We start from the raw sequence: 27,665 nt of genomic DNA on the forward strand, positions 1-27,665 counted from the left end.
GGTAGGACAGTGGCACTACCACTTCCATCCTGACTTACCACGGCACTGTCGAACTATTAACCCCTGTTTACCCTGCACTGTCGGAGTATCAACCCACTTTACCCCAGCACGGTCGAACTATCAACCAGTTTTAGCCCAGCACTGTCGAACCACCAACACCTGTTTACACCGACACTGTCGAACTATCAGCCCCTGTGTTCACCGGCTCTGTCGAACTATCAACCATTCTTTACCTCAGCACGGCCGAACTATCAACGCTTGTGTTAACCCGGCTTTGTCGAATTATCAGCCCGTGTTTCCACGTCATAACAGGTAGTCCATGGCATAAGATCGCGGAAGAATGTGAAATCTATGTCTGAGTAACTGAAAGTTTTCGCCCCATTCGGCGAACAGATCTGAATCTAACAAAGAAAACAATGAGGAGAATATTTAAGTGTTTATTGAGCGCAGGGGTTCAATCTTGAGGTTTACTCACACACCCTGGTTTCCGCATTGAAGAAGGTGCCGGGTGCACAGACCATGTCGATGATCCTTTCACCTGACAGACACATGAGGTACTTCCTGCTGTCGCTGGGATGACGACTGAGAAGACCCTCGAGTTGCAGGTGTCCTCCACACACACCTCGCCAATGGCGTAGAAGGTGGAGTGATCTGGACACTTCTTCAGGTAGGCTACACTGTCACTGCACTCGTAGAACTTGTGGGGGTCACTGTGAGCTATAGACGTAGGACTGGCATCGCGGCATCTGTCTGCAAGACCGGTATAGCAATAGTTTAGACAGTGTCGATCATCAGATGTAACAGTCTTTACCAGGAACTGATTTATAGTCATTGATGTGCTGCTATCTTTATCAAACGGCAATGCAACAACACATTTCCAAGATCTGGGTTAGAATTCAGTAACCCATGCTTGTTGTAAGAGGCGACTAACGGGATCGGGTGGTCAGGCTCGCTGACTTGGTTGACACGTGCCATCATATCCCAATTGTTCATGTTGCTGATCACTGGATTGTCTGGTCCAGACTCGATCCCGCCGCCACATAGCTGGAATATTGCTTAGTGCGGCGTAAAACTAGACTCACCCACTCACTCTGAGATATGAAGTTTGACTTTCATTGTGATAAGTATCCCTGATACTATTTCTATGGAGCACGTGTAGAATTCGTAGAACAGATCCCCGTTCCATAGGGTGAACATGACGTAACGATGATCGCAGGTTAATGTTGAAGTATGGATCACTACAGTGTGGAATCGCTTTGTGGAATACGGCCTAAGTACATCATCCGAGGATTGTTGTGAGAGGTTACTGGTGAAGATATGGTGGTCATTGCTTGAGTGAGTGAGTGAGTGAGTGAGTGAGGTTCGTTTTACGCCGCACTCAGCAATATTCCAGCTATATGGCGGCGGTCTGTAAATAATCGAGTCTGGACCAGACAATCCAGTCATCAACAGCATGAGCATCGATCTGCGCAATTGGGAACCGATGACATGTGTCAACCAAGTCAGCGAGCCTGAAAACCGATCCCGTTAGTCGCCTCTTACCACAAGCATGGGTTACTGAAGGTTCATTCTAACCCGGACCTTCACGGATCTCATTGCTTGAAGCTGACCACTGTGCCCTGTCAACCTGCGATATATGGACAAGTGCAGGTTATCGAACTATTGCGTTTTATATCCTTGAAAAACCCATCTCACTCACTCACACCACGGTGCTTTGTAGTGGTCGAACATTTACTAAATGTGTCTAGATTACACCAGAACACTCAGCCTTACCCCCACATGGCTCTGTGTTGCACTCGTGCATCTCCCTGTTCTGTGTGGCTTCCCCCTCACAGTCTCTACCCCCGTGCATGGGGGTGGAGCAGGAGCGTGACCTCGTGAAGTTAGTCTGGCCTCCACCGCACAGGACGGGGCACTCGGTCACTGGTGTCCAGTCTTCCCAATCAGTCCACTGACCATCGACTAAAATATCGGCATGATACACCATAATGACAATAGCAAGTGTTTAAAGATATTGTCGGCATGACACGGATTTCATCATTAAGCTGCTAATATGATGAACATTTGTATCAGGTCATAATCCTGCATGATTTAAAAGTGTATTATAAGCTAACAAGTCGGAGAGATAGTGATATATTTACATAATGACACCACCCCGACCCCACCCCACCCCAAAAAAATATTCACTAGCCAGTCGGGCCATTGACTGTGGAGATTTACTGGCACGGTGGATTTTTACTAGCCACAGGTAAGCGGGCCAGTTCGTATACTGCGTTTAATGAGTCGCTTCTCCCACAAGGACAGAACACAGAAATGCAACAAATCAGCGTTAACACAGCATGTATTATAGGGTGTTACCTGGGCATGGAGATTTGCTGCAGGTGAAGGAAAAGGTATATTCGCTTGAGCCATAGCAGCGGGCTCCACCATTAGCTGGGGCTGGGTTGGTGCATGATCTGGTCTTCTTGTAGTGCTGGCGTCCAGTGCCACACGTCACCGAGCACGAAGCCACCACTTGGTAGCTGGACCAGGACGACCAGCCGCCATTTACTGCATTGCGGAACACAGAGTCAAGATCGGAGGATAGAACCACAATCAACGGTAGACGGTATATAGAGCAGCTATATATCAATTACCACTTCTACAATATTAGCATTCTGGCATATGATATCCAAAGATCTCGCAACCAAAGATAACTAAACATATTACAACATACTAGCTAGTAAGGGTACAAGTAACTAGGTTGGTACTACAGCTCACCTCTAGGACAGGGGCCGAAACATGTGTAGTAGCTGGTCCTGCATAACACAAGGAAAAACGAGTTATACGAGGAAATAACTTAATTGTACATGGAATGATAAACCACCTGTATCGGTGTTCCAGTTCACACCGGAAACTGTTCACACTTGGATCTGTGCCCCTTCCACACCTATAGCTGTTCACATACATCTGTCCTCACCTGTATCTGGTGCACCTATGCCTGCTCCAACTCCAACGACTGGTGCTGCAGCTGGTCGTATACCTCGTCCTACTGGAACATGTCTTGCGGCATCTGAAGCACACACACCATATAGGATCACATATCACACATTCACAGCTCGTCACACCACACGATGATCATAGTCGTGTGTAAACATATCGTGAGTGAGGTGGGTTTAATACCCTTTCAACAGTATTCCAAGAAACACACCTCGACACAGCAAGCCCCCCTCCCCGCCCTTGTAGAAATAGTGCAGCTGAATAAAGTTCGAAGCATTTTCAGTTTCACAAAATATGATTTTTTTAAATACCTATGTACGTGAAAATCGGATAAAGCTTCCACTTTAGCCTGCATAAGATGAACCCTGAGTCCGTCACGTTTAGAGGAAACGTGGACAAGTTCTTAAACCAATCAGATGGCAGCTATCTAAAATGCATTATCTTCCAATTATATTTCAATTTCCCCCTAACAAAATTCTGTCGATGTAGATGCCATGGCGCTCAGAAACGATAAGGTGTTCCACATATTAACAGAGTTTACAGCGAGGTATTTTTTATTTTATATTCGGAACTGCACGTTTATGTTCGAGAAAACAGATTTGCAAGTTTTGCTCGCCTGTACCTAAAATGTAAACACCATTAACTGATGAAAACGTTATCTATGCAGCTATTATCATAACCTTCCGCTTAAGTGATTCGGTGTCAAAACTGAGGAACCATGTTGACATGATTTCGAGGGGATCCAACGCCATAACAATAAGGGACAATATCAACAACGTCAGCAAAGTAGTAGCGTCAACGCATTTTGCCTTGATTTATATATACAGTTCTTAGTTATCGAAGAATTCAATAGACAGACCTCATCTCATAATATGTCACAGATGGGTTAACCAGTGATGTAGTTGGTGAAGGACTTACTTCTTTGTGTAGGCGGCTACACAAGCCACTATCAGCAGGAACGCCAGGAACACTTTCAAATTCATGTTGACTGTATGAACGGAGACGTCGGCTGCGTCTGCAGAGAGTGCGGCAACGGTGACATGTTATATACCAGCATCACAGATCTATTCTAATTGCTAAACTGTGTAATACCTGTACTGACTGGATCCGATTAGGTTGTCTGAATTGGCACCCCTTTCATACGTCATATAGCGATTAGGTGAAATGGAACCAAGCTGATGAGAAAGCTGATGATTAAATAGGACAGACCATTTTAAAAATTATTGGGTGGGTGGAAGGATTGTTAGCGGTAAAATATGTTTCTTTGGACACCGTATATGTTAATTTTCTTATTCATAGCACGGTTTATTTAGGACTTTTAGAGAGTGATTATCATATTATTTATATATTCCGTTTCTGTTTTCCAAGACCACTCCGCCACCCCCGACCCTTACCCCGACTTACACACACCGTTGTTCTTCACCAGACACACACTCGATATACCACACCCCATGAATATATAATGGTCAGTCCCTAACGGCTAATCTGATTTTGTGGCACAGTCACTTGTGTGTTCATATATTTATTTAAATTTTGTGTATTGCAGAAGCGTAAATATTGGAAGAAAAGTATTCTTATCATTTGCATGTAATTCTATTGTGATGAGGATAATACCATAAATGCACTCTCTTTTTGTTTACCCTCTTGACACACACGGAATTCCATATCTACTTTAATAAATGGCCTTAATAAACCTTAATGCATTTTTGCATTTTCAGGACTTAAAAAATTATTGAACTCTTGTTTCGCGAACGTTTGCTAAATCAGCGATATTTAAATTAGTCTAAAACAAAGACAATAACCTGAAGGCAAATTCACGCCCTAAGCCTAAGTGTCTTCAAACCATTCATATACTGAACATGATACATCTTAACGTATGGCTGACAAGGCGGCTCAGTACTGAAATGTAGTTTGTATGTGGAGTGGGGTGTGATGTGGCGGGGTGTCGTGTGATGTGGCGTTGTATGGTTGTATGATATGGTGTGGCTTGGCGTGTGATCCGGTGTGTGGTTGTGTGGTCTGGTGTGGTGTGTTCGTGAAGTTTGGTGCGATGTGAGGTGATGTGATCCGCTGTGGGGTGGTGTGTGGTCTGGTGTGGTGTGATTGTGAAGTTTGGTGCGATGTGAGGTGGTGTGATCCTCTGTGGTGTTGTGGCTTGCGTTATGTGGTTGTATGGTCTGGTGTGTTATGATTGTGAGGTATGATCCGCTGTGGGGTGGTGTGGGGTTTGATCGTGAAGTTTGGTGCGATGTGAGGTGGTGTGATCCTCTGTGGCGCGGTGTATGGTCGCGATGTGAGGTGGTGTATGGTCTGATGTAGCGTGGTGTGGATTGTGGGTCGAAGTTTGGTGTCGAGTGAGGTGGTGTGATCCTCTGTGGCGCGGTGTGATCGAGTGTGAGTGGTGTGGTGTGGTTGTGTTGATTGTGGTGTCGTGATTTGTGGTGGGGCGGGTGTGATCCGCTGTGGTATGATCCTGTGGCTGGGTGTGGCGTGTGGCGCGGTGGTGTTGTGGGGCGGGTGTGAGTGGCGTGTTTGTTGTGTGTGGTGGGGCGGGTGTGAGTGGTGTTGTTGTGGGTCGTTATGATTTGTGTTGTGGGGTGTAATTGAGAAGGGTATCAAGGTAGTTTGTAATGTATTTGCAAACGTTTCTTAAATATCAAACTCGAATGTTCACTAACATACACTCGAACACTAACATACATACAAAGCCCCCTTCCTCCAAATGATTGCTTCGTCGATTTTAACAACTCTTCACCTCCAAATTATTTCTCGAGCAGTATATTTAAGGTGACATCTATATTAATACGGAATATAATTAAAACTGTCTGCCTGATGAATCAAAACATCCTTAATTGCCTATTACCTGGGGCTATACCGACACTGTCACCAAACAGGAGTAGTATGTTTGGGGAAATAGTTTTACATTCACACCGACAATGGTTATCTCCCTTTGACTAACGATAGGTTTTTAAAATGACCAATATATAACTGTATTATTCCAGCTGAATAAGCATGCGTCAAATTAACGTGACGTCATGAGTAGTCACCCGAGCGTGTCCGACATAGACAAATAGTCGTTGATGAAGGTGTTGATTAAGGAAATGTGCGTTAGAATATCCAGTGGACAGCAGTCAAACGTGACCACTGCCTGGTCACAGTCGTCTTGGAGGAATGGTATACTTGACCTTGGGTCAGGATGAAATACTGGACACATCTTCTGTGTAAGTAGAGAACTATTATCGCTCGGCGATATATGTTTATATATGTGAAAGAATTGGCTTTATATTTATTTTCATAAATATGTTTCACAAATTACATATGAGTCGATTAAAGTTACAATTTACATCTGTTCTTTTTTTGTACCATCTGTTGAAATTACAAAAACAGTCACTTATCAGTTAACAAAGTTCAATGGACATCTCAAGAATACCCTTCGTTAAAACGCGGACAAGATCTACTGAACGTATTTCGACACTATACACTGTAAATCTGAAGATGTGATTGTTGCTTATATTATCAACCATTGGTTTGTCTCATAATAATTGTATTATTTACAGACTGATGTGGTATTGTTGTAATTTAGCTGCAACGTGAAATACGTCACTGTAAAAACAGCGCACTCGTTTCCTACATCATATATTTTAATACAACACTGAAACTTGTGAACACTGCCTGAATTTTAAACATGTAAAATGTACCTAACGAATATTAAGAAGACGTTTCAACAAAACCTATGAATATGTTTCTCAGTGTCTATCTGGCTGTGATTTATAGTGTGCTACATTTTCCCCCTTGTCATTTCAGTCATCGTGACCACCTGTTGCTATGTCTCCACACAAAATGTTACCACAGAAGGAACAGACACGGTCCCGACTGTATCTATATCAAGAGAACTTCGCCCAGGGTCGTAAGTTATTTAGCATTTTTAGGTGGTTTTTTATAATAACATAAGCTCCTGCGTCTTGTCATATTGTCATATAGTACCACAGGGTAAGTCCTTTTTATCACTACTTTGTGATTTGTAAAAACTTAATTTTTGTGTGTGTAAAATCTTGATATATTCTGAGGCATATGTCTGTATATTGTATTTTATCTGTGATGCATTATATTCATATATGCAATAATTATTATAATCATACCGATATTCCCTTGGGGAAAATGTATATTGTGTATATTTGTTGAAATTGTAGTGTTTACACATAATAACAGAAAGCACTGCACATCACTGCATCAAATCTGAATATATTCTTTAAGGTACTCGTTTATTGTATTTACCTGTAATTACCATCCTTAATAACATGAAAAGGATAAATGACTTCTTTGAGTGGCATTTTAGAAGCTGGGAAGTACAAATTTGACAAACTTTATGGATAACAACTTTTTGCACTCTCGTAATAAAGAAGTTGTTATCCATAAAGTTTGTCAATTTTAATAAGGATAAATGAGAAAGAATATATGAAAGTGAAAACATGTTCAAAATGATACATTTATATATAGTTTGAAAGGTTTTCATTAACATTTACATACGAACGTCGTAACGAGATACTGCTATGCAATAGTTCATGTACATAAGCAGCATCAGTTACACTGAGGAGAAGAGTAATCAATCAACCATGGATAGAATCAATGATATCTATATCATGATCGATGAATGGAATGCGGATGTGTTGACGGCATAGGAAACTATACGACAGATAGAAAGATATTTTATACACACTTCTTTGACAAACTGTAACTCCACGCATAGCCGGGGGCATGTATTACGCATTAATCTATACCCTGGAGACAGGGTCAGACAAGGATATAGTTCACCTTCGCCTTTCTTCCTGTTATCGAGGTACAACACACTTCCTCTTTGTCGTAATGTTATACGAGACGTGCAGCCACACTTAATTAAGGGGCACTTAACTGTCAATAGCTGATAGATGACTCTTGAATTGTAAAGTGTTCAGTGTTGTGTACACTGCTTTAAAATGAAGGCTTCATTCTACGATTTAACTGACGCTACTTAACTAACATATGGCTCAATTTATCTGTCGTTCCTCAGTTTGTTTGTTATGTAGTCACCCCTGTTTACAATAACCTAACGTCAACCTATCCGATAGTATTCACTTTTGTCAGTTATGTTTGAAATATTGTGACAGGCAAGGCACAATAACACAAGGAATCTTAGCTTTGGTTCACTTCAATCATTAAGGTTAGAATTAAGGCTAGCTTGGCCTGACGTTCCCGAAACAGCCGCATCTATGTTTTAATATCGTTATGTCAACATCAGCGTTAACGTCGACATCGTAAGGCTGTATGACTTCTGAAACCTTTGAAAACAACGATCTGCTGTTAACACAGAACAGTTTAGAATTGGTTTCTTTCTGGCACAAATTATAAGCGCTGATTTTTTAGCTTGATTTACATAAAGGTCAAATGTAATTTCTAAGCTCGATCGGTTACGAACCTATCGCTAACTTCCATCACATTATAATCTTGTAAATCAAAGTATAACGGCTCTAATTAATTAATCTCGGGTAAATCTCGGGCACAACATTATGGATTGATCAGGGTAGTTTCCTCTTCCTCGTTTTTTCGTGACACTGCAGAGTAAACGACTCACATACTGATGTGTTAAGGGTATTCCTGAGATCCTGACATTCCTTACGAATGTAATGACTCATTGCTTAAACAAATAAAGAATTTATAATACTACATATTCCATACATGTGAGTAGTGTGGTAACTCTAAAGTAATTAAGTCAAAAGGTCACACCAGGATCGATAACATGGTCTCGGGCGTATCCCGACTCACCCATCCCGACATTCCTCCCAACGTATCTGGTCAGTTAGCCTGCATCAGACGAATGGCAAGCAATATAAAACCACGAAAGCATAACGCTTTATAGGTAGCATCAGACCCACACATACTTCCATGAAATATGATAAGTGATTCAGCAATATTCTTAGAACCAATTACACCACTATATCATTGTTCACTTAAAATAGCTTTGGTCTCCCCGTTCCTGGGATCGTTGGAATTCTGACAGCAACTACAACTTCTTCACCATCAACAACGACGACAGGTAGACAATGTCCCCCGGGTGAGAGATGGAACCGACCCAGGACAAGAAGGTAAGGCTTCAGATTCCAATCTGGACACCAAACAAGCCATCTACATATATACCACGAACCTTGGTAATGTTTTAACCAGACACTGAACTCCTACTGGTTTCAACTCCATACTTACCCGTGAAGATCCGGGTTAGAATTGGTCTTCAGCAACCCATGCTTGTTAGAGGAGGCGACCAACGGGATTAAATGGTCAGGCGCATTTGGTTGGCACATGTCCCAATTGCATAGATCGATGTTCATGCTGTTGATCAATGGATTGTCTGGTCCAGATTCGATTATTTGCAGACCGCCACCATGTAGCTGGAATATTGTTGAGTCCGGCATCAAACAGCAAACAAACTATTCGATGCTGTAACTTCATGAACTCCCCTGGGCCACATCAGCGTCTATTATTGTTCTCCCTTTGTGTTCTAACATTTGTCCGTCCCACCGTCAGCTTCCTGGAGTGTCTGTGTGAGCGGGGAGGACCTGACCATCAGCCATGTATCCTGAGACTTAGCAACGTCCTGGGCGCCTTTTCCGGAAGGGTCATACCGGCCATTCTGCCTCGACTGACCGGCACTGATGTCGGCTTCCTCTATCTCTGGACATTTGAGGGTCAGTCAGCATGCGATCCAAGTTTTTTTTCCAACAGAAAAGTATCACTTGGGTCTAGATCCACATATTTTGTCACAATTCTAACGTCAAATAAAAGTCTTCATTAAGGATATTTTATTTTGTTACACAAAGCTGCAAAAATGATACTTCACAAGGAAAGTTTATCAAATGCCTTCTGACAATTACTGAAGTCACATATAAGTGAGTGATCAGGCTCTTTGACTTGTTTGATTGTTTGATTGTGTATCATTGAACCCGAACCCTGAACTGTTGTTCATAATATCAGTCCCTAGGTTAACACAGACTTGATCATGTAGCACAAGGTGTATTATTGCCGGAACGGTGAAGGAAACAACAAACAAACCATATTAATGAGCTTCAGACGTACAGTCGGCTAGGTTTCCGTATTACCTCATGCGATCGGAGAGATTCGGGTTAGAATTGATCTTCATGCAGCTACCCATGCTTGTCGGAAGAGGCGAATAATGGTATCAGGTGGTCAGGCTCCCTGACTTGGTTGACACATGTCATCGTATCCCAGTTGTGTAGATCGATGCTCATTGGATTGTCTGGTCCAGACTCGATTATGTTAAGACTGCCGCCATGGCTGGAACATTGCTAAGTACGGCGTTAAACAACAAACAAACAAAACCAATTCTGGATGCCTGAGGTGTGCCGGAATGTCTTCCTTAGTGACGGTTTCTAAGTTTGTTGCTGTCATTTTTAGCCCACGCAAGTCATTGTGATGTACGTTTCGTCAGAAAAATGGCATTTTCGGTCAAGAAAGGTAGTAAAAATAATTGAATGTTTCTTGATATGTGCCTGTTGTGTAATTGCCTCACACCAATATGGAACGTATACCGTCTTGTCTACTTTCAATGTTGATGCCTGATTGTGTATTGATACTATAATCATTGTAATCATATTACACCACACAGATGCATGCGGGGTTATTTTCTGCTGACTTCCAAGTTTACGTCCCCTTGTTGCCAAACAAACATGCTGAACATTGCGGCCCTTAGAAACATCAAACAAATATGGCCGACAGGTATCCGGATTAATACAAGCATGCAGTCAGTCGAGGAATTGCCATTAAATTCACTTCTGTTTTTTCCTTTTATTCCAGGATTTCAGTGTAACCCCTTCATGGGGATGGGTGGTTTGAGTATTGCGTGTTACCATGACATCGGGAATTCCCCTTTCTCCAGAGACTGTCGGTGAGCATTCGCTAGCAGACTTTCATAACAACCTTATGTTTCACTCGGTTCCCATCCGACTCCAGCCAAGGTTACCATAGTCGTGGAAAGGATCGATATAAAAAAAATGAGATTTTACAACAAATCTTACGTTCAAAGTCTAATAACTATGTTAATTTGTGTCAGAGGGGACAGAATACATTCTATCATAAAAAAAACTCGCAAGTGAAGACCGAGATATTCCGAACGAATGTTACATCTATTATTCATAATGTTCGTGAATATAGATGTTGTTACTTAGCACAACTGCACAGGAGCAGTACCATGAATTACGTTTGACAGTATATTCAAAATAATGAAAATATATTTTATATAACTTTTATTTCCACCTAATCATTTCGACAGACAATGGTTCCCTGTTTACATATATTTTATATTCCGATTATATCGAAGACGTGCCACTAACTACTTTCACTGTTTGTGTAGTTTTAGCAGGTCTCGCTATTTCTGTGAGTTGCTGATGTGCGTCGACACCATCCTCGCCGACACGAGAAGCGCCCCGCAAGACTTCCTCAACTGTGAGAATCAGTCCTGAACTGTGTATTGTTACTAATTTAACATGCTAAAATAACTGTGACACATTCACGTTCACGTCAGTACAAATGAAGAACGATATCCTATGAATTCCCTGGTAGAAAACCTGATGTGTTGTTATCTGAGGAGTATTAAAATGATTCCTTTATTCAGGCGTACGGAGGATAGCTGTACCCGCCCAGAACAGCCCAGTCTACACATGGCCTCATACCCGGATAACCCACCCACCGATCATCATCACCCACCGCACAACCACCACAGACGAGCCGGCTGTGACGTCATCATTACGTCACGATGACGCCGACCACGCCGATCACCTTGAATTCGACCAGGACGAGCATGGGGCGCTAGGCGATGAACACTACAAATATGGTAGGACATTACTGTCTGAGGGGGGCGGGGCGGTGGGGTAGCCTAGTGGTTAAAGCGTTTGCTCGTCACGTTGAAGACCCGGGTACGGTTCCCCACATGGGTACAATATGTGAAGCCCATTTCTGGTGTCCCCCGCCGTGATATTGCTGCAATATTGCTAAAAGCGGCGTAAAACCATACTCACTCACTCACTATAGTTGTGGACTATCTCCCCGACGTCAGTATATTTGGACATACACATGTAGACTGTAATTCCTCGTAAACTTTTCTCATCTTCCTGTCAAACTTTCAATTCCCAAACCCTAGAAACGAGTAAGTTGAGGGCTTTTATCATTAGCTATCAGTTAGGTGAGGTGAAATTGGGTTTTACGTCGTACTTGAGAATATTTCGCTCATATGACGACGTGCATGCGTGTGTATGTGTATGTGCGGCTGCTTGTACTAGCCCAGACTGAAGCTGGTTTTATAGTGCTAGCCCACTGAGATACCATGCCGCAGTGAAGCATGAATACCCCACTCAGACACATTATACTGACTCCGCGAGCCGACCAGTCCTTGTTGTACCCATTAATGCCGAGCGCCAGGCAGGGACCAACAAGTACCATATTTTAACGTCTTTTGGTATGACGCGGTCTGGGATCGAACCCACGACCTTCCGCTCTCCGGGCGGACGCTCTAACCACTACACAACGGAGGCGGTCAAGCTATCAGTGAGTGAGTGAGTTTTCACCGTATGTACAGTAAGACCGACGTGTACGGTATGTGCAGTTACATCAGGGCGGGCGGGCTTGTGTGGGAGGAATGATACAGGTCTCAGGGGTTTACCACAGACGCCACGAGCACGAACACTTTACTGGCGTGCCCAAGGGCGGCAACTCAGAGCAGCTTTGGGCCAATGGACCACCCCTGTTTCTTGGTAACCTCTTGGGCAGGGGCGGATACAGCTCTTTAAGAAAGGGGGGGTGCACACTATTGAGAAAAGGAGGGGTGCACACTTCATTTTCACCCGAGTTTCAATGGTCATTTAACAAACTTTCACCACAAAAGAGGGGGTGCGCACCCCTGCACAACCACCACCCCCCCCACCCCACCACCCCTCTGGATCCGCCTATGTTGGGTGATCATAATTTCTTGTGTCTTCCTCAGATATTATTCGAATTGTTGGAGGCGTGTTTGGCGGCGTGATGACCGGCATCTTCATCACCGCTGTCATCTTCATCCTCTGCTGGTTTTCGAAACGGAGAAGGTAGTTTACGTTTTCCAATTTCTCGTATTCGAAAGTGAACAATGCTGCAAAGGCGTTAAAACATGCAACTATTAATATAAAAAAATAACTGACATTTTTGCATTAGATTAAAAAATAATTTACCAAATGTGCATGTGGTAGAGAAAGTGTTTAGCACAGTTCCCATCCAACTTTCAACTGTTTAGTATACAACATGTACAAGTTGTATTACAGGGAGCAATGTCGAGCTGTTACATGTGACACTGGTAAGTGGTAGCAAATACACATACACTGATAATACAATAAACATGCTGCATTTCAGAGAACATTCTTCATCCTCTTCACCTCGGCCCAGGATGTCCGTCCGTACACAAGAGTCTGCAATCTATGCTGAAGTTGACGATACGGTAGGTATCATAGTGGGGCGGAAACCTGAGAAGGAATCGGACTTGAGTGAGTGAGTGAGTTAGTTTTACACCGCACTAAGCAATATTCCAGCTATATGGCGGCCGTCTGTAAATAATCGAGACTGAACCAGAAAATCCAGTGATCAACAGCATCAGCATCAACATCGATGTACGCAGTTGGGATACAATGACATGTGTCAACCAAGTCAGCGAGCCTGACCACCCGATCCTGTTAGTCGCCTCTTACGACAGGCATGGGTTACTGAAGATCAGTTCTAACCCGGATTTCTTCACGAGTCCGGACTTGAGACTCAAGTCAAGAAATGTTAAGGTTTTATTTACTGTATAGGGTGTGGTTTTGAATCAATTACTGCCGAACAAGCGACAGCACTATCCACAAGACTAACCCTGAAGCCTGCTAAAGTGTATGAATAAAATGCAGCTTGCAGTACAAACTGTAGCAAACGCAGCACCTCAGTGAGATATTTAATTGTAAGTATTTATCAAAGCTCCTGAAGAAAGTATACGTTTTCATATGCTTGACTTTCACACTGGATTTTCACACTGACATATTCTTGATTTCCAGGGTTCTGACACAGGTCTCTGTAACGCTGGGTACCTTGCTCGCCATGCCCCTGATATCATCAGCGTCGTTGGCAACAAGTCCGCAGTCGACGACGCCGCATACAATACTCTCAACAACATCAACATATCCCCCGGGGAACGAGGCTACCTGGGGCGCCCCCTGTCGGTAGACAGTCAACAATACTCGACTATAACGGACCAAGACTCGCTGTCCAAACGGTCTTCCCGAAGCAGCGTCTACAACAAGCTTAGAGAGGATGGGAAGACCACCGTCGGCGAGCACGTGTACAACAGAGCACAGTTCCCACCCTATGAGGAGTACCAACCGGCGGCAGAGGGGGTATGAGTGTGTCTCTAAGAAGCAGAACAACTGCGACGGTCCCCAGAAGACTATCATGAAGAAACAACCTTCCACCAGCTCTATAAAGAAGAGGGTGTACTTTACCCTGGAACCGATGGAGTACTTGGGAAAACCGTCAGACAAGATGTAACGGTTCTTTGAAGCGAAACTGACACAACGTCACTGAATGTTAAAACCTAGGCAATACTTTGCTTGTCAATAACGTAGCGAATCATTTAATATATGGAAAGACGGTTTATACTTACTTGAGTTTCCTTTCGTTTAGACACTCCTTCGATGAAGTTACAGAGTCTTAAACAAGAAACACGTTACTTGTATATCTTGCATCTAAATGTAATGAAAATTACAATTGTCCAATTGTTTATTCAGTGTGACAATGCACATCCACTAATATCATTCCAGTGGGCCCACAAACAATATATTCGTTGTCTAACTATTATAGGCATGAGATTATGGTCTTTATTACAATAAGAGATATATTACTAATATTACGATGACAGATTAGGGGGTAGAAGATATACTAGGAGAGTTTTAATAAAATATCTTAAATATTTTATTAAAACTCTCACAATTTGTATCTTCTGCCCCTTTAATCCCCTGTCATTAATAATCTTGTTTTAATAAAATATCTTAAATATTTTATTAAAACTCTCACAATTTGTATCTTCTGCCCCCTTAATCCCCTGTCATTAATAATGTTAATTGTATATCTAATTGTGTCGCCTCTCACTCGTTTTGAAATGCCTGTTTTCATATGTTTATAACATTGGGGATCCGCGGAATTCAAATATTAAACGATCAGGCGGAATTATTAAACGTTCAGGAAAAAAATTAAGGAGAGGCGTCTTTTCTTGGCAGCCAGCCATTCTTTTTACGCCCAGCCCCCCTGATTTGTCTGACAGAATAAGGAGGGCCCTAATTGTAGCCGCGAGACCGTCACGCCTAGCCGCGAGAGACCCGTCCCACCCAGAAAATATAGATCAGGCTTTGGATATCGGGGCGGCGGTACTCCTGATGTATGGCCTGTACTTTGGTTTTCCCCTCCTCGTGGGTCTAGGCGTTAAAGCGGCGTTTAGGGACAGGACGTGACCATTTTATTCCAATTGACTCAACTCCATACTGACATGGGTACGGAACTGCGAGGTTACGCGGAAATCCTTTGGCAACTGCTACCTATTCCGAGAACAAGGGTTTGGGAATTCCTCTCTAATCCACCATCGGATGAAGTGGTCACAGGGGTCAGTCGAGCGGCGTCCCGCTTCCATGACAATAGGATGGGATTTTCCTTCAATAAGGAGGCACTGAGGTTTTGCGCCCTTTGTACCAGGAAATATTCCCGATCCGAGATACCCGCAGGAAATTTCTGCCGCCAACATTCTGCAAATGGTGTCGACGTGTTCAACACACAGGGTGTGCGGCCACACTGCTGAAAGTAGCAGGTTCTGATTTCCGCCAGGTGACACGAAATGACATGGCACCAGGGGAGCAAACATGCATATGCCTGGGTATACCCCAAGGCGACGGAATGGACGGGTTGGAGGCCTTTTTGGCTGGGGGTTCCCCACCCCACGTCTCCATGTTGGTTGAATGTCAAACAGTGCCCGGATTGCAAGGTTCCCTATGAGAGCCCGTTCATCGGAGTGTCGGACGGCATGTCGTCCACCCTCCGCAAGCATCCGGCGTTGTTCCCACCCAGCAGCTTTTTAGACCGATATGACGTCATGACGTTAACAAATTACTACCGCCCGAGAAGAGTTAAAGTAGTCCCGGAGGAATCAATGGTCTGTTTTTATTTAGATACAGAGTCAGCATTGCCTGACCTTCCTGAAGGCCTCGTCTACAGTATTAAGAGACGGATGGCCCCTTACCCGGTAGAACAACTGGTCATGAAATTAAAGTTGTTCTACCCCCCTCAAAGCCGGGGCCACTGGGATAATTGTACCTGGAGGTCCTCGGAGATAGATCCTGAGTGGAAACTTTGACACCCAGGGGCCAGTCAATCGGGGATGCTGGGTCAACAAACAAACAAACAAACAAAAAACCCTACCCCACCGCGTCGTCAAGGGAAGCCAAAAATATATCTCTATAATATTATTATTGACATATTAGCCATCTTACATGTATTCCGTCCGGTTCCTTTATATCGTTTTTGTTAAATATAGAAGAGTTGTATTTAAACCATATTGATAATAATAATTTTTGCTCGATGTTGTAACTTATATCTGTATTTGTATGGTTGCGGTTAATCAACCCCATGGTCACAACAAGAACAAGGAAAAATACGAAATTAAAAGGTATCAAAAACAAGTAGCTTGGGTCTCGACGTCATTAGTCCTATAGGAGTGTGGGGACACACTCTTCGTTGGAAGGGGGGTCGTATTATAGGCATGAGATTATGGTCTTTATTACAATAAGAGATATACAATTAACATTATTAATGACAGGGGATTAAGGGGGCAGAAGATACAAATTGTGAGAGTTTTAATAAAATATTTAAGATATGAAGTGATTGGTAACGTTGTAAGGTGGGAGGTAAGGTAGAAAGTCAGTAACGTAGGTAATGAACATGAAAGTAGGTCGCTGGAGCTGGTGAGTGCAGGGTGAAGTGACTCATAGCTTAGATAGAGGAAAAACTACTATACTATCAAGATGGAGCGACGTGGCCGGGGACCTGGCCGGGGACCTGGCCACCAGTTCCTGGTACTCTACGAGCCATATATGGTTAGGGGAGAGAGACCCTGAGATTCCTGGAATCCACCTCACGGTCGTACAAATATGGTAGTGGGGGTACGAAATAGAGGTGGGGGAGAGTAATAGATAGTCAAATTATGGGTTATTGACCAATAGAAAAAATGAAAAGGGTGTTGGCTGTGACGTAGGAACCCAGGTTTAAGCGGGAGCAAAGCTCAGAAACGGGAGTCTGGTGCGGGCCTGCTCTTGCTGTTGGTCACTAGGAACCGTCTGAGAAATTATCTTGAAGCACCAGCATTTTGGCTTAAGACTGAAGCTTTGCGGCTGAAGTCTTATAGAGTGACCATAGAGTAGGTTGACCAGCAACACAGTGTCAATAAAAACTATTGAACGAAGATCATCGTCTTGTGTTTGCTGGATGGACTACGGTAAAGTTCCAAGGGCCCCCGGGTACTGACACTGTACCTCTCGCACATCCCTTATCGTCAGGACCGAAGTACGGGGGTATACCGTAGTCCAGGTAACGACACACCATCCCAGGTGCGGGATACCGACAGGTAAAATACCATCTACCTGCCAGGTAAAGGTGCTAGTCGGAACGCCTTGGACTCCAAGAATATACAAACATGTCTACATTCCCCGATAAAACCCATACCCCGCCAAAGCGCCTACGATACAAGGTGTTGGTCAAGGCTGTGTTTTGTCAGCTTGGTTATTTTCATTGTATATTAATGACCTATTATACGCACTGCAAAGATTACAACACGGTGTAAGTATTCCATGGGGTAATGTGCCAGGTATCTTATTAGCATCTTAATCATAATGCCGACAAAAGTGTATTCTTAACATACATGCCCACCATTTTACATTGGGTAGAAAATTGTAACACTTAAAGATCTTGTCGTGTATGCTGGCTTGTGCATAACCACTGCATCTTCAACTGTAGTGCGTACTCATGTGATAAACTTAGAATGTTAGTCGCTGCAATGGTTTGTTCTTTGACGGTCTAAACTTCATGCATGTCTGCCTGTGGAGTCTGGAACAGATTTATGTCACCATGTGCTCTGTTTGCTTGTGAACTATGGTGTAAACTAACATCTAAATAGTATGAACTACATAAAAAGAGCACAATCTTTCTTCTGTAAACACATCCAGGGGCTCTCTAAATTTTCTTCGACAGTTGTCGCACGAGACTGTTTAAATTTACTATCAGTCCAAGCATACATAGAAAAATCGTTGTCTTGAGTTCCTTGGCAAATTATGTAGAAGTAATTTAAATTTTGTACTCAAGAATGTCTTAGACTATAAACTTAATCAATTCTTATTCATGTTATGACAGAGAAGTACAAAATAACCTATCTACCATATGATACTATTAACATATAAATACGACCTTACAGATGTATACTTGTGTCTGCCAGCTTTCCTTGTAAAGCACAATGCAATGTCCATGTTACGAAAACAATTCATGATGCCAAAATGTTAACGTCAACATAGATAATAGTCAGTGCGAGACCAGAATATACATAGACTATGGCAAATGTCGATTCTACGACCTGATCTATTTCACTGTATTGCAAACTTGGTGCAAATTAGTACTCTGCGTATCCAATCAAAAGAGTGTATATGTGGCACATTTGCCTACGATATTGTCAAGCATGTTTTTATGTACTGCGAGTTGACATGACGTCAGAAGGATCTTCTTATCCAATCAATTATTGACATAGTAGATGTAAATACGTTTTCTAGCCTTTGGAACAATGATGAAGAATTGACTCTATGTTTCTTACTCGGAGGACCTTTATATCCCTTGATGATAATGTATGGCTTGAATGTATGGCCAATGTATACGCAACTGTTAACAACTGGAAACACTTCTTGGTAAATTGTTTGTAGCTATCTGTATTCCCCTGTTTCTGATCTGCATGTAAATATATCATATCACTTGGTATCTTCATTCCCTGGAGAAAATAAGAATATCTATCTATCTATCATCTCCCGTACGTGGGTGGTCTGGGCTCATTGTTGTTTATGCATTCTATGGATGTTGTGATGTTTGAAGTGATTATTGACAAAATGTGGACACTACTTCTCTGAGAGACAACATTTCTTCTCAACCGCCTTGCAAACCGGACAGCAAAGCGTGTCAGCATGTTGTTCCAAATGTACTGTCCCGGGAACATTCCTGGCACAGCATGGAGTATGCGCCAGTCATAGTTATGCACCTAACACCATATCCGACCACCGCGAAATTTGTCTCAGGTCTCAGGCTGACAATAGTTGATGTTATTCACGACCACGCCTATCAAGGAAGTGCAAACTGAATCGGGGCTCATATGGGGACATGAGTCGTGACCACTGAAGATGACGCCAGTGATGTCTGTGAACACAATGACGATTTGTAAGGGCGTCACAACAGACGCCTATCGAGCATGCAGATGAGCTGCATGTAGGCGATTTCTCATCATCTGCCTCGTAACTTGTACTCCATCAACCTTATGGCACTTTGAATCTCGATTTCGTCAAACCTGGATTCGGATAATCGATCCTGTGCTCTGTCGTTGTTCTTGAAATCTAAATTCAATTGACTCAAAACTGTATGATAAGTGGAATCCATAAACTGACAGAAATTGTGGCCTACAGAGTTCAACCGGTCTTCCTGAAAGTGTAAAAAAAATGATACCTTACCGTGTATCTTGGGTATCAAACTTGGGGATGTGTTTTTGTATTATAGACATGTGTTCTTGTATATGATGTTTATTGTCAACATGTCGTAATACTTGGTATTTATAGTCCCAGTACAACATATCACCAGTCGTGTCGGTGACTAGGAAAGTATTGAAGGACCAGGACATGTTTTGTATGTGGTCTCAAGTAACATCCAGCGACTATGAATGTAGCCCAGTCATATTCAATTTAATCAGAGCGTATCTCACAGTGTAAACAAAACATGTACCTGAGGTAAGGAGATACTTCCCTGCCTCATGTGTGGGAGTATTGCCCACTCAACGTATAGTCATGCCGATCCACATCAGCTAATATGAGCTGAATTTCAGGATGTATACATATGTGGATATTGTTCAAGGAACGTGCAGAAAATCTATTCCTGTCCACTAAGTTGAGGTGAGTTCAACATACGAGAATTCTGTAACCATCGTTCATTTCTTACAGCTGTAGAGGAAAGGTTATTAGTGTAACTCCTATCCGCTGATTGTACACTTGGGCAGATGTACTACTTTCAGTCTGCGTATATGAGACTTGTTAAGAACACCACACGGTTGGATCATGATCATGTTTTGCCAGTAAAAGCTGATACTTCTACAGATAATGAAAGAATATATAAAACGTTATTAGAATACCCTATCGTACATCCTGCATGGGTTACAACCTTAAGGAGTCATAGCTGGATTACCAGGGCGATGAATTAGTGAGGTTCTCTTGAAATTACTACGACGTAACTAGTTTAGACCATTGTGATGACGTCATTCTATTGATTCTGAATCAGAAATTCACTAGCCTCCCTAGTTCCAAAATCAGCAGATTCTCATGATTTCCCAGTGCGTCCCACGTTGTTATTGTAGTGTTCACATAGACGAGTAAACAGGACCTAACAGAGATGATTGTTCCTGAAACAGAACAGGATCATAAAGAAGGAAGATACTTGTAACGTCAAAATACGTGAATATACGACACCGTGACATGTTATGTCATGCTTGAGAGTGAATGAGTGAGTTAGAATTTAAATCACAGCGGCAGTATTTCAGCCATGTGGTGACTAAGAAAGTTGTACATATATAAATGAATAAAAAGAAAGTTAGCAAATATACTTACCTGTCTGCAAAGAACAGTAAAACAACTAGATTATCATAGAAATACATTTAAAACTAGTAATTAAATCTAAAATACTTTAACTATAAATGACAAGACAATATAAAAACAGGCTATAGATCGCCAACAACTGAAGGTAGATCACCATGCTAGGGTTCATGCTTGAGAGCAGACAGGATGGAGTATTGTGTCGACGGGTTCTCAGAGTCAACTGTTCAGTATTCGATCAGCCATCAAGACTGATATCAGCATACGAAATTTAATTTAACCTTTCAGAATGTCACATTGGTCAGTAAGTGTCGTGGATGTGCACCTCTCAAATAAATGTCTGTTCGACTTGACGACGGGCAGAATATGAGACGTCTGAACAAATATTCTGAAATGGGATTCAACACTAACTAGTTCGTGCTAACTGTCCCTTGTTATAAGGGAGAGCTGGTCGTACTGTAAGGTCAAGGTCACGATGGTCCCATAAGTATCCTGTAGTTGATAAATCTGGTGATTGTGCTGGCTAAGTTAAGATGTTTAGTTATTGTTCAGGATAAAATATCTCAGAGGACAACTTGTGTCGGGCATGTGTCGTTATTGCGATCCGGAGGTTGTACAACTGGCTGGGGACCTTTTCAATTCATCCATTAACATCTTACAAAATCAACAGGTCTGCAAGTCAAGGCAGATCAGTCCCCAAACGGGGAGACATGACCCCTTCCATCTGCTCTGAAAAACCTGGTCTCAGCCCTCGTCTGTCAACATTAATCTTTGTCGGTTTCTTTTCTGACAGTGATGAAGTTTCCGAGCCCTCTTATGTCGGTGTTCCGGTTCCAGTGTAAACTAATGTGTCTGTAAGAGGTCATATTGAAATACAATGTTCTGGACACTCTCCAGGAACTGACTGACAGGATGCCAAAATGGGAGGCGCCCCTAATGACGTCACCGTGAAATCTGCTTCCCCAGGATACGTAAGGAGCGGCATTCCTGGAGGAAAGATGAAACAGGAGGTCTGATACTCTTTGGCCTGTCTCATGTCCGCCAATAATGGGCCAGCATGTTGCTTATCACTGCCTAACTGGTTTTGTGTTAATGATAATAATGAAATTTTTCGTATGTGTTGGCGATTCATTCCAAACTTTCCTTAAATTAGGACTTCGTTTGCTCAGTTTATCGGATTATATATGAAAAACTGATCTACAAGTTCTGGCTCTCCCTAACACACTTTTTATAAAAGTAAAGCAATAAATAGGCTGTCTTTTTTCTTACGAATCACCTGTCAGTACCACTGAAGTTACTCTCCTCTGCAATCGACAAAATACGGACGCGTAAGCAAACACGTTATGCATGTCCGTTCTCAGCCTGTTGGTAAAAGGCTATATTGTTCTTACTCGCTTACAAGTGAATGAGTGAGTGAGTATGGTTTTACGCCGCATTTAGCAATAGTCCAGCAATATCCTGGGGACACCAGGAATAGGCTTCACACATCGTACCTATGTAGCGCATCGAACATGGGTCTTCGGCGTGACAAACGAACGCTTTAACCTTTACACTACCCTGCCGCCCCTATTTACCTACAAAAGTATGTTTCATTCATTGTTGGTTTGTTTGTTGTTTAACGCCGCACTCAGCAATATTCCAGCCATTTGGCGGCGGTCTGTAAATAATCGAGTCTGGACCAGACCACCCGATCCCGTATTTGCCGTTCACAACAGACCCGTGAAGGTCCGGGTTAGAATTGATCTTCAGTAACCCATGCTTGTCGTAAGAGGCGACTAACGGGTGGTCAGGCTCGCTGACTTGGTTGACACATGTCATCGTGTCCCAATTGCGTAGATCGTTGTTCATGCTGTTGATCCCTGTATTGTCTGGTCCAGACTCGATTATTTTACAGCCACATAACTGGAATATTGCCGAATGTGGCGTAAAACTAATCTCACTCACTCACTCACCTTTTACGACAAACGTGGTTTGGTGAAGTCAAACTCTAACCCGGATCTTCACGGGTTCGTTTCATTGATACATTGCGTGTTATCATTACAGATTTCCAGTGCAACAAATGGAGGGAGTGTTCGTATTTTTAGGTATGGAAGTATGCAACGGTTTATACAACATAGTGATGGTTTACTTAGTTTTATCGTCACGATATGACTGAAATATTGCCGATGTGACGTTAAATATGAACTCACTCACTCACTTAGTTTTATGTTACGTAGCATTTCAAACAGGCTTAAGCTTTACTGAAATTTTCAGTTTGTGTACGTTTCAAAACGAAATTCCGTTAGAGATCGGAACATTGACAGTGACTTGAAAATGCTTGGATGTTATTAATGAGAGATGGATATATTGTAGTTACCACTGTATTACGTTTGGTTATTAAGTACTGTCTGTGTTATTTTGTTAACTGACTGAACGTAATGATCAAACCTTCAATTCAAATTTTTAGTGATTTGACAATGAAATGCTTTTTATTGACTGTACTTTGTATTCAGCATATATTATATATTGTATTTAGTATCTCTCATTTGGATCTGTGATGCATCAAACAGTCAAGATGACGCCTCGCAATTTCTGACAACACCGTAAGTATCACACAATAGTTGGAATGAAAGCAGTATCAGATACATATCCTGTAGAAAAATGAACAAAGGCGTTGTATTTCAGCCCCAAAGATTCTGTTGTCTCGGCATGTTACACATTGAGCTGTCATGTACTAGTATAGTAAGAAATGAATGGTTTGGCAACACTATCTAACACTAAATAATTGTAGCTTTCCGTCAAACATTACGTCAATACGTGACTTTTCGCTTATGAATATGTGTGGTTCGTTTCTTCTATTTTCAGTGTAATATTATGGCAAGTGGTCGAACTTGACATAACTTTGAAAAAAATAAATTTCTCATGTTGTTATTCCGGTATGATCTATAAATGTGTTAATGTGACTTTTCAGACAATGCAAGCAATGTGTGTGTTCAGTTTGTGCCAGCGTTGTGTCCCAAGGTAGTTTTATTATTTATCAAAGATGAATAGTTGGAATCTGATCATTTGACCCAGGAAGAAGAAGGTAGCACAAGCTACCTACAACTTAACTCAAAACATAACGCATCTTAATTAATGAGGATTACTTCATAAAATCCACTTGGAGTTTAAGTTTGTCTTATATAGGCTTTGCTCTTCCATTTTCATCTCAGGCGGTGTCCTTCACAGAGGAAGAAACATTGTAAACACATATCTCAGGTGACGGTACGTCTTGTTATGGGTGGATAGAATGTCGTTGTCGTAGAAACTGTCGAACTGCAATCAGAGAATGTTTGGCAAACAAGTGTCGAGATTGGTACGCCGTGCATTTGCCATGATGTTTGTTTATCCTAGCTTATATATATGTGTGAACACATCTCACACATAAATTGGTGATCCAGTAGGTGAACACACGTCACACATAAACTGGTGATCCAGTAGGTGAACACATCTCACACATAAATTGTTGATCCAGTAGGTGAACACATCTCACACATAAATTGGTGATCCAGTAGGTGAACACATCTCACACATAATTTGTTGATCTAGCAGATGAACACATCTCACACATAAATTGGTGATCCAGTAGGTGAACACATCTCACACATAAATTGGTGATCCAGTAGGTGAACACACCTCCTACATAAATTGGTGATCAACTAGGTGAACATATCTCACACATAAATTGGTGATCCAGTAGATGAATACACCTCACACATAAATTGGTGATCCAGTAGGTGAACACACCTCACACATAAACTGAAGATCCAGTAGGTGAACACTTCTCACACATAAATTGGTGATCCAGTAGGTGAACACACCTCACACATAAATTGGTGATCCAGTAGGTGAACACACCTCACACATAAACTGAAGATCCAGTAGGTGAACACTTCTCACACATAAATTGGTGATCCAGTAGGTGAACACACCTCACACATAAATTGGTGATCCAGTAGGTGAACACATCTCACACACGTTTCACCTGTGAGTACTTCAGATTTATTAGACAAGTAATGTGAAGTAGGGTTTAGACGTGAAGTACATATCCTCTCTTACTTATTGGACCTGACCTAAAATCTACAGACACAAAGTTTCAAAACATTTGGAAAATGTATGGCTGTTCATATCACAAACAATGCATGACGGGCATATTGCATTATGTTTGACAGGCGTTTCTTAGATGAAACCAACCAGGCTCTATTTTAACACCTTCTCTGTTACACTGTAATATCAGCAAATCGGTAAGATATTTATACCATTATCTAGCAGACTTTGTGTAGAAACATCGCTATTACAATAAAGAAACTGTTATGCGTTTGTCTAATTTGACTGCAGTTAATTCATTGCAAACACATTTCTTTACACAGACGCCAAGAGAGTCCTGGTAAACAGCAGACAGACACTCATGCATACCTAGGACCAGTACGTCAAGATTTAATATCATTATTAGATATTCTCAAGCGAATTGCATTTGATTGTGTAACGTTTAATCTTAACGTTCTTCCCATAGACCATCTGGTTTAATTCTGGTTTCATTACAGCTTTACTTGTAAACTACTCTTCTTTTCTGTAATAAAAAATAATAAATCTTATGCAATGGGTTTTACTTTGCAATTTCAGAAATCTCCATATAACTACTGAATGGTTACTTGGCTTATATCTCTATCCTTAGGGTCATACCAGCGACTCATCAGACAAGAACAAAGGAACAAATGAAAAGACTTCTTCAGTTCCCGACCTGGTTAAAACGTCCGTAGAACCTGCTGCTGGTGAGTACGCGATCATCTCAGAGCCTGCAGACGTAGGAGACTACACGGAAATTACAGAAGACATCTCTGGGGCAGCGGCAGGGGTCTCCATGACAACAGCAAGTCATGGGATGACCACACTGGATGGACGTAAACCAGAAGACGCTGCAGACAACCTTGCTGGTCAATACAACAAACTGGGGGAGTCTATAAATCTGACCATAACCGATGTTCAGGCCACCTACAACAGGTTGAGGGACAATAACTTGGCCAGTGCCCATCTCCGGCAAACTGGTAATGGATCATCAGCAGAATATTTCGTCCTGGAAGAATCTGATGGCAACTACAACAGACTAGGGCAAGCTGCTCCCATCACTACGACTGATGCCACGAGTGGCTATCACAGACTTGGGGACACAGCCGAGGCTGGAAGTCCTCAAGCCAAGGACACTGAAGCGCCACCACCCGATTACTTCGTCCTAGAGGAACCTGCAGACACGTACAACAAACTTGGAGTTACTGTTGCTGCAACTGAGATGGCTACAAAGAACACCTATCACCGATTGGAAAACACTGATGTTGATACAGGGAACAGGGATCCAGAACCTTTCGAAACTGTGCTTGAAAAGTCAGGTGACAGCTACAACAAACTTGGAGAGAAAACGTCTGCTGAAGAAGCACACGGCACGTACAACAAACTTGGAGAGGTCACTTCCGAGATCAGAACCTGACCATTCTCAAGATGATTCCGAAGGACCCACCCTCAGGGTCTTACGGCATATTCGACTAACAACCGACTTGATTATATTCAAAGAGATAATGCTTCAAGTCCATTGTCCTCTTTAGATATTTCACATAAGTGGATGTGCAAGAATGTTTGCCTTATAGCAAGAAAATGTTATCCATATATCAACATATGTACTAAATTTATATTTCTTTCGGGATACATTCAGAGAAACTGACGTCTTGGTATTTATTTGTCTGTGAAATATAGATGGTGTTCATTATTTCATCTCACGGTACGCTTTTTGACACCTTGCACGCATATATTTACTCAGTGCTTTATAAACTATTGCCCAGGACATCTATATTCGTCTGGTTGAAAATGAAGATCAGACTGTCAGCCGGTCTGAAATTATACATCATAGAATGAAGGATGTAAAAACCCTTGCCTGTCTCAGTGATGTATCCTCATCCGGTGCAATGTTTCAGTGGTACGCATAACTTTCTCTTTGAAGTTCAAGGGACAGAAAGTTGGAGACTCTGCATAAAAATTAAAATTATATATCTAGATATACTGAAAGGCAAAAGAAACGTTGTAATATTGAAAATGACATTTAAGTATCAATGGAGTATTTGAACATATTTTTTTTAAATATACACCGGAAGTCAAGGTTAAGGAAAACATTGAATCGTGGTCGTATAGCATGTTTTGCCCAATAAAGTATTGTTTGAGATTGAGGTTAGAAATTATTTTGTTTGCGGAAAGGGAAGAGTTTGCACAAATACAACATTGAAATCTGAACACAGCAGCTATGGCTAGGTTAACGAGAGGTATAGATGGACGATATGACGGTCCTGGTCCAATATTATGACGTGTCTCTTGCCTTTCAGTATATTTGCAAGCGACATGGTGTATATTCACATTACGCCTATCAAACGAATTATTGCTATAGCAATTAAATGTCAAATGTCATACCCTAGTGTGTGTTGTGCGTTACCTTCACATGCAGTATGTGTGCCATGAAGATGCATGCTGAACTTTTCACACAATGTCGTCATCTCTTAACAGCTAATTACAACTGTTACAGAAGAGTGGCATACCCGCTTTTGCGTTTGTATCTGCACCTATGTATTTCATACAGTAGCACAGCCACTGAGACAAACCAGACAATGACACTTAACCTTCTAAAACCAGTATGTGTACGTTTGCTCAGGAATTGCCAGAATGGAC

General features: G+C 42.1%; 2 protein-coding genes and 1 long non-coding RNA gene across 4 annotated transcripts; 2 read left to right on the plus strand and 1 right to left on the minus strand.

Moving 5' to 3' along the window:
- Window positions 1–424: 424 nt before the first annotated feature.
- Window positions 425–5,234, minus strand: LOC124288290 (coadhesin-like). The gene is made up of 6 exons (XM_046724809.1): window positions 3,898–5,234; window positions 2,960–3,052; window positions 2,761–2,798; window positions 2,359–2,550; window positions 1,774–1,962; window positions 425–750 (listed from the first exon to the last, which is right to left on the minus strand). Exons 1-6 carry the CDS (start codon window positions 3,960–3,962, stop codon window positions 455–457), a joined length of 873 nt encoding a protein of 290 aa, XP_046580765.1. The 5' UTR covers window positions 3,963–5,234; the 3' UTR covers window positions 425–454.
- A 381-nt stretch (window positions 5,235–5,615) lies between these two features.
- On the plus strand, window positions 5,616–27,407 carry LOC124287857. 2 transcript variants are annotated; one of them, XM_046724353.1, is made up of 10 exons: window positions 5,616–6,200; window positions 6,784–6,886; window positions 8,973–9,098; window positions 9,535–9,695; window positions 10,822–10,912; window positions 11,378–11,469; window positions 11,639–11,857; window positions 13,004–13,103; window positions 13,405–13,489; window positions 14,076–14,831. In XM_046724353.1, exons 1-10 carry the CDS (start codon window positions 6,176–6,178, stop codon window positions 14,418–14,420), a joined length of 1,347 nt encoding a protein of 448 aa, XP_046580309.1. In that variant the 5' UTR covers window positions 5,616–6,175; the 3' UTR covers window positions 14,421–14,831. The 2 variants fall into 2 exon arrangements, with proteins under 2 accessions (XP_046580309.1, XP_046580303.1); XM_046724347.1 differs by lacking the exons at window positions 13,405–13,489; window positions 14,076–14,831 and adding exons at window positions 25,331–25,385; window positions 25,636–27,407 and having other exon boundaries at window positions 6,052–6,200.
- LOC124287874 lies at window positions 20,094–23,944 on the plus strand. The gene is made up of 4 exons (XR_006901333.1): window positions 20,094–20,249; window positions 22,986–23,026; window positions 23,458–23,524; window positions 23,893–23,944. It is a non-coding gene; the product is annotated as an uncharacterized LOC124287874 (long non-coding RNA).
- Window positions 27,408–27,665: the final 258 nt, after the last annotated feature.

The sequence above is a fragment of the Haliotis rubra genome, unplaced genomic scaffold, assembly GCF_003918875.1.
Source record: "Haliotis rubra isolate DU_JTF1 unplaced genomic scaffold, ASM391887v1 Scf111, whole genome shotgun sequence".
In the NCBI taxonomy this organism is placed as follows: domain Eukaryota; kingdom Metazoa; phylum Mollusca; class Gastropoda; order Lepetellida; family Haliotidae; genus Haliotis; species Haliotis rubra.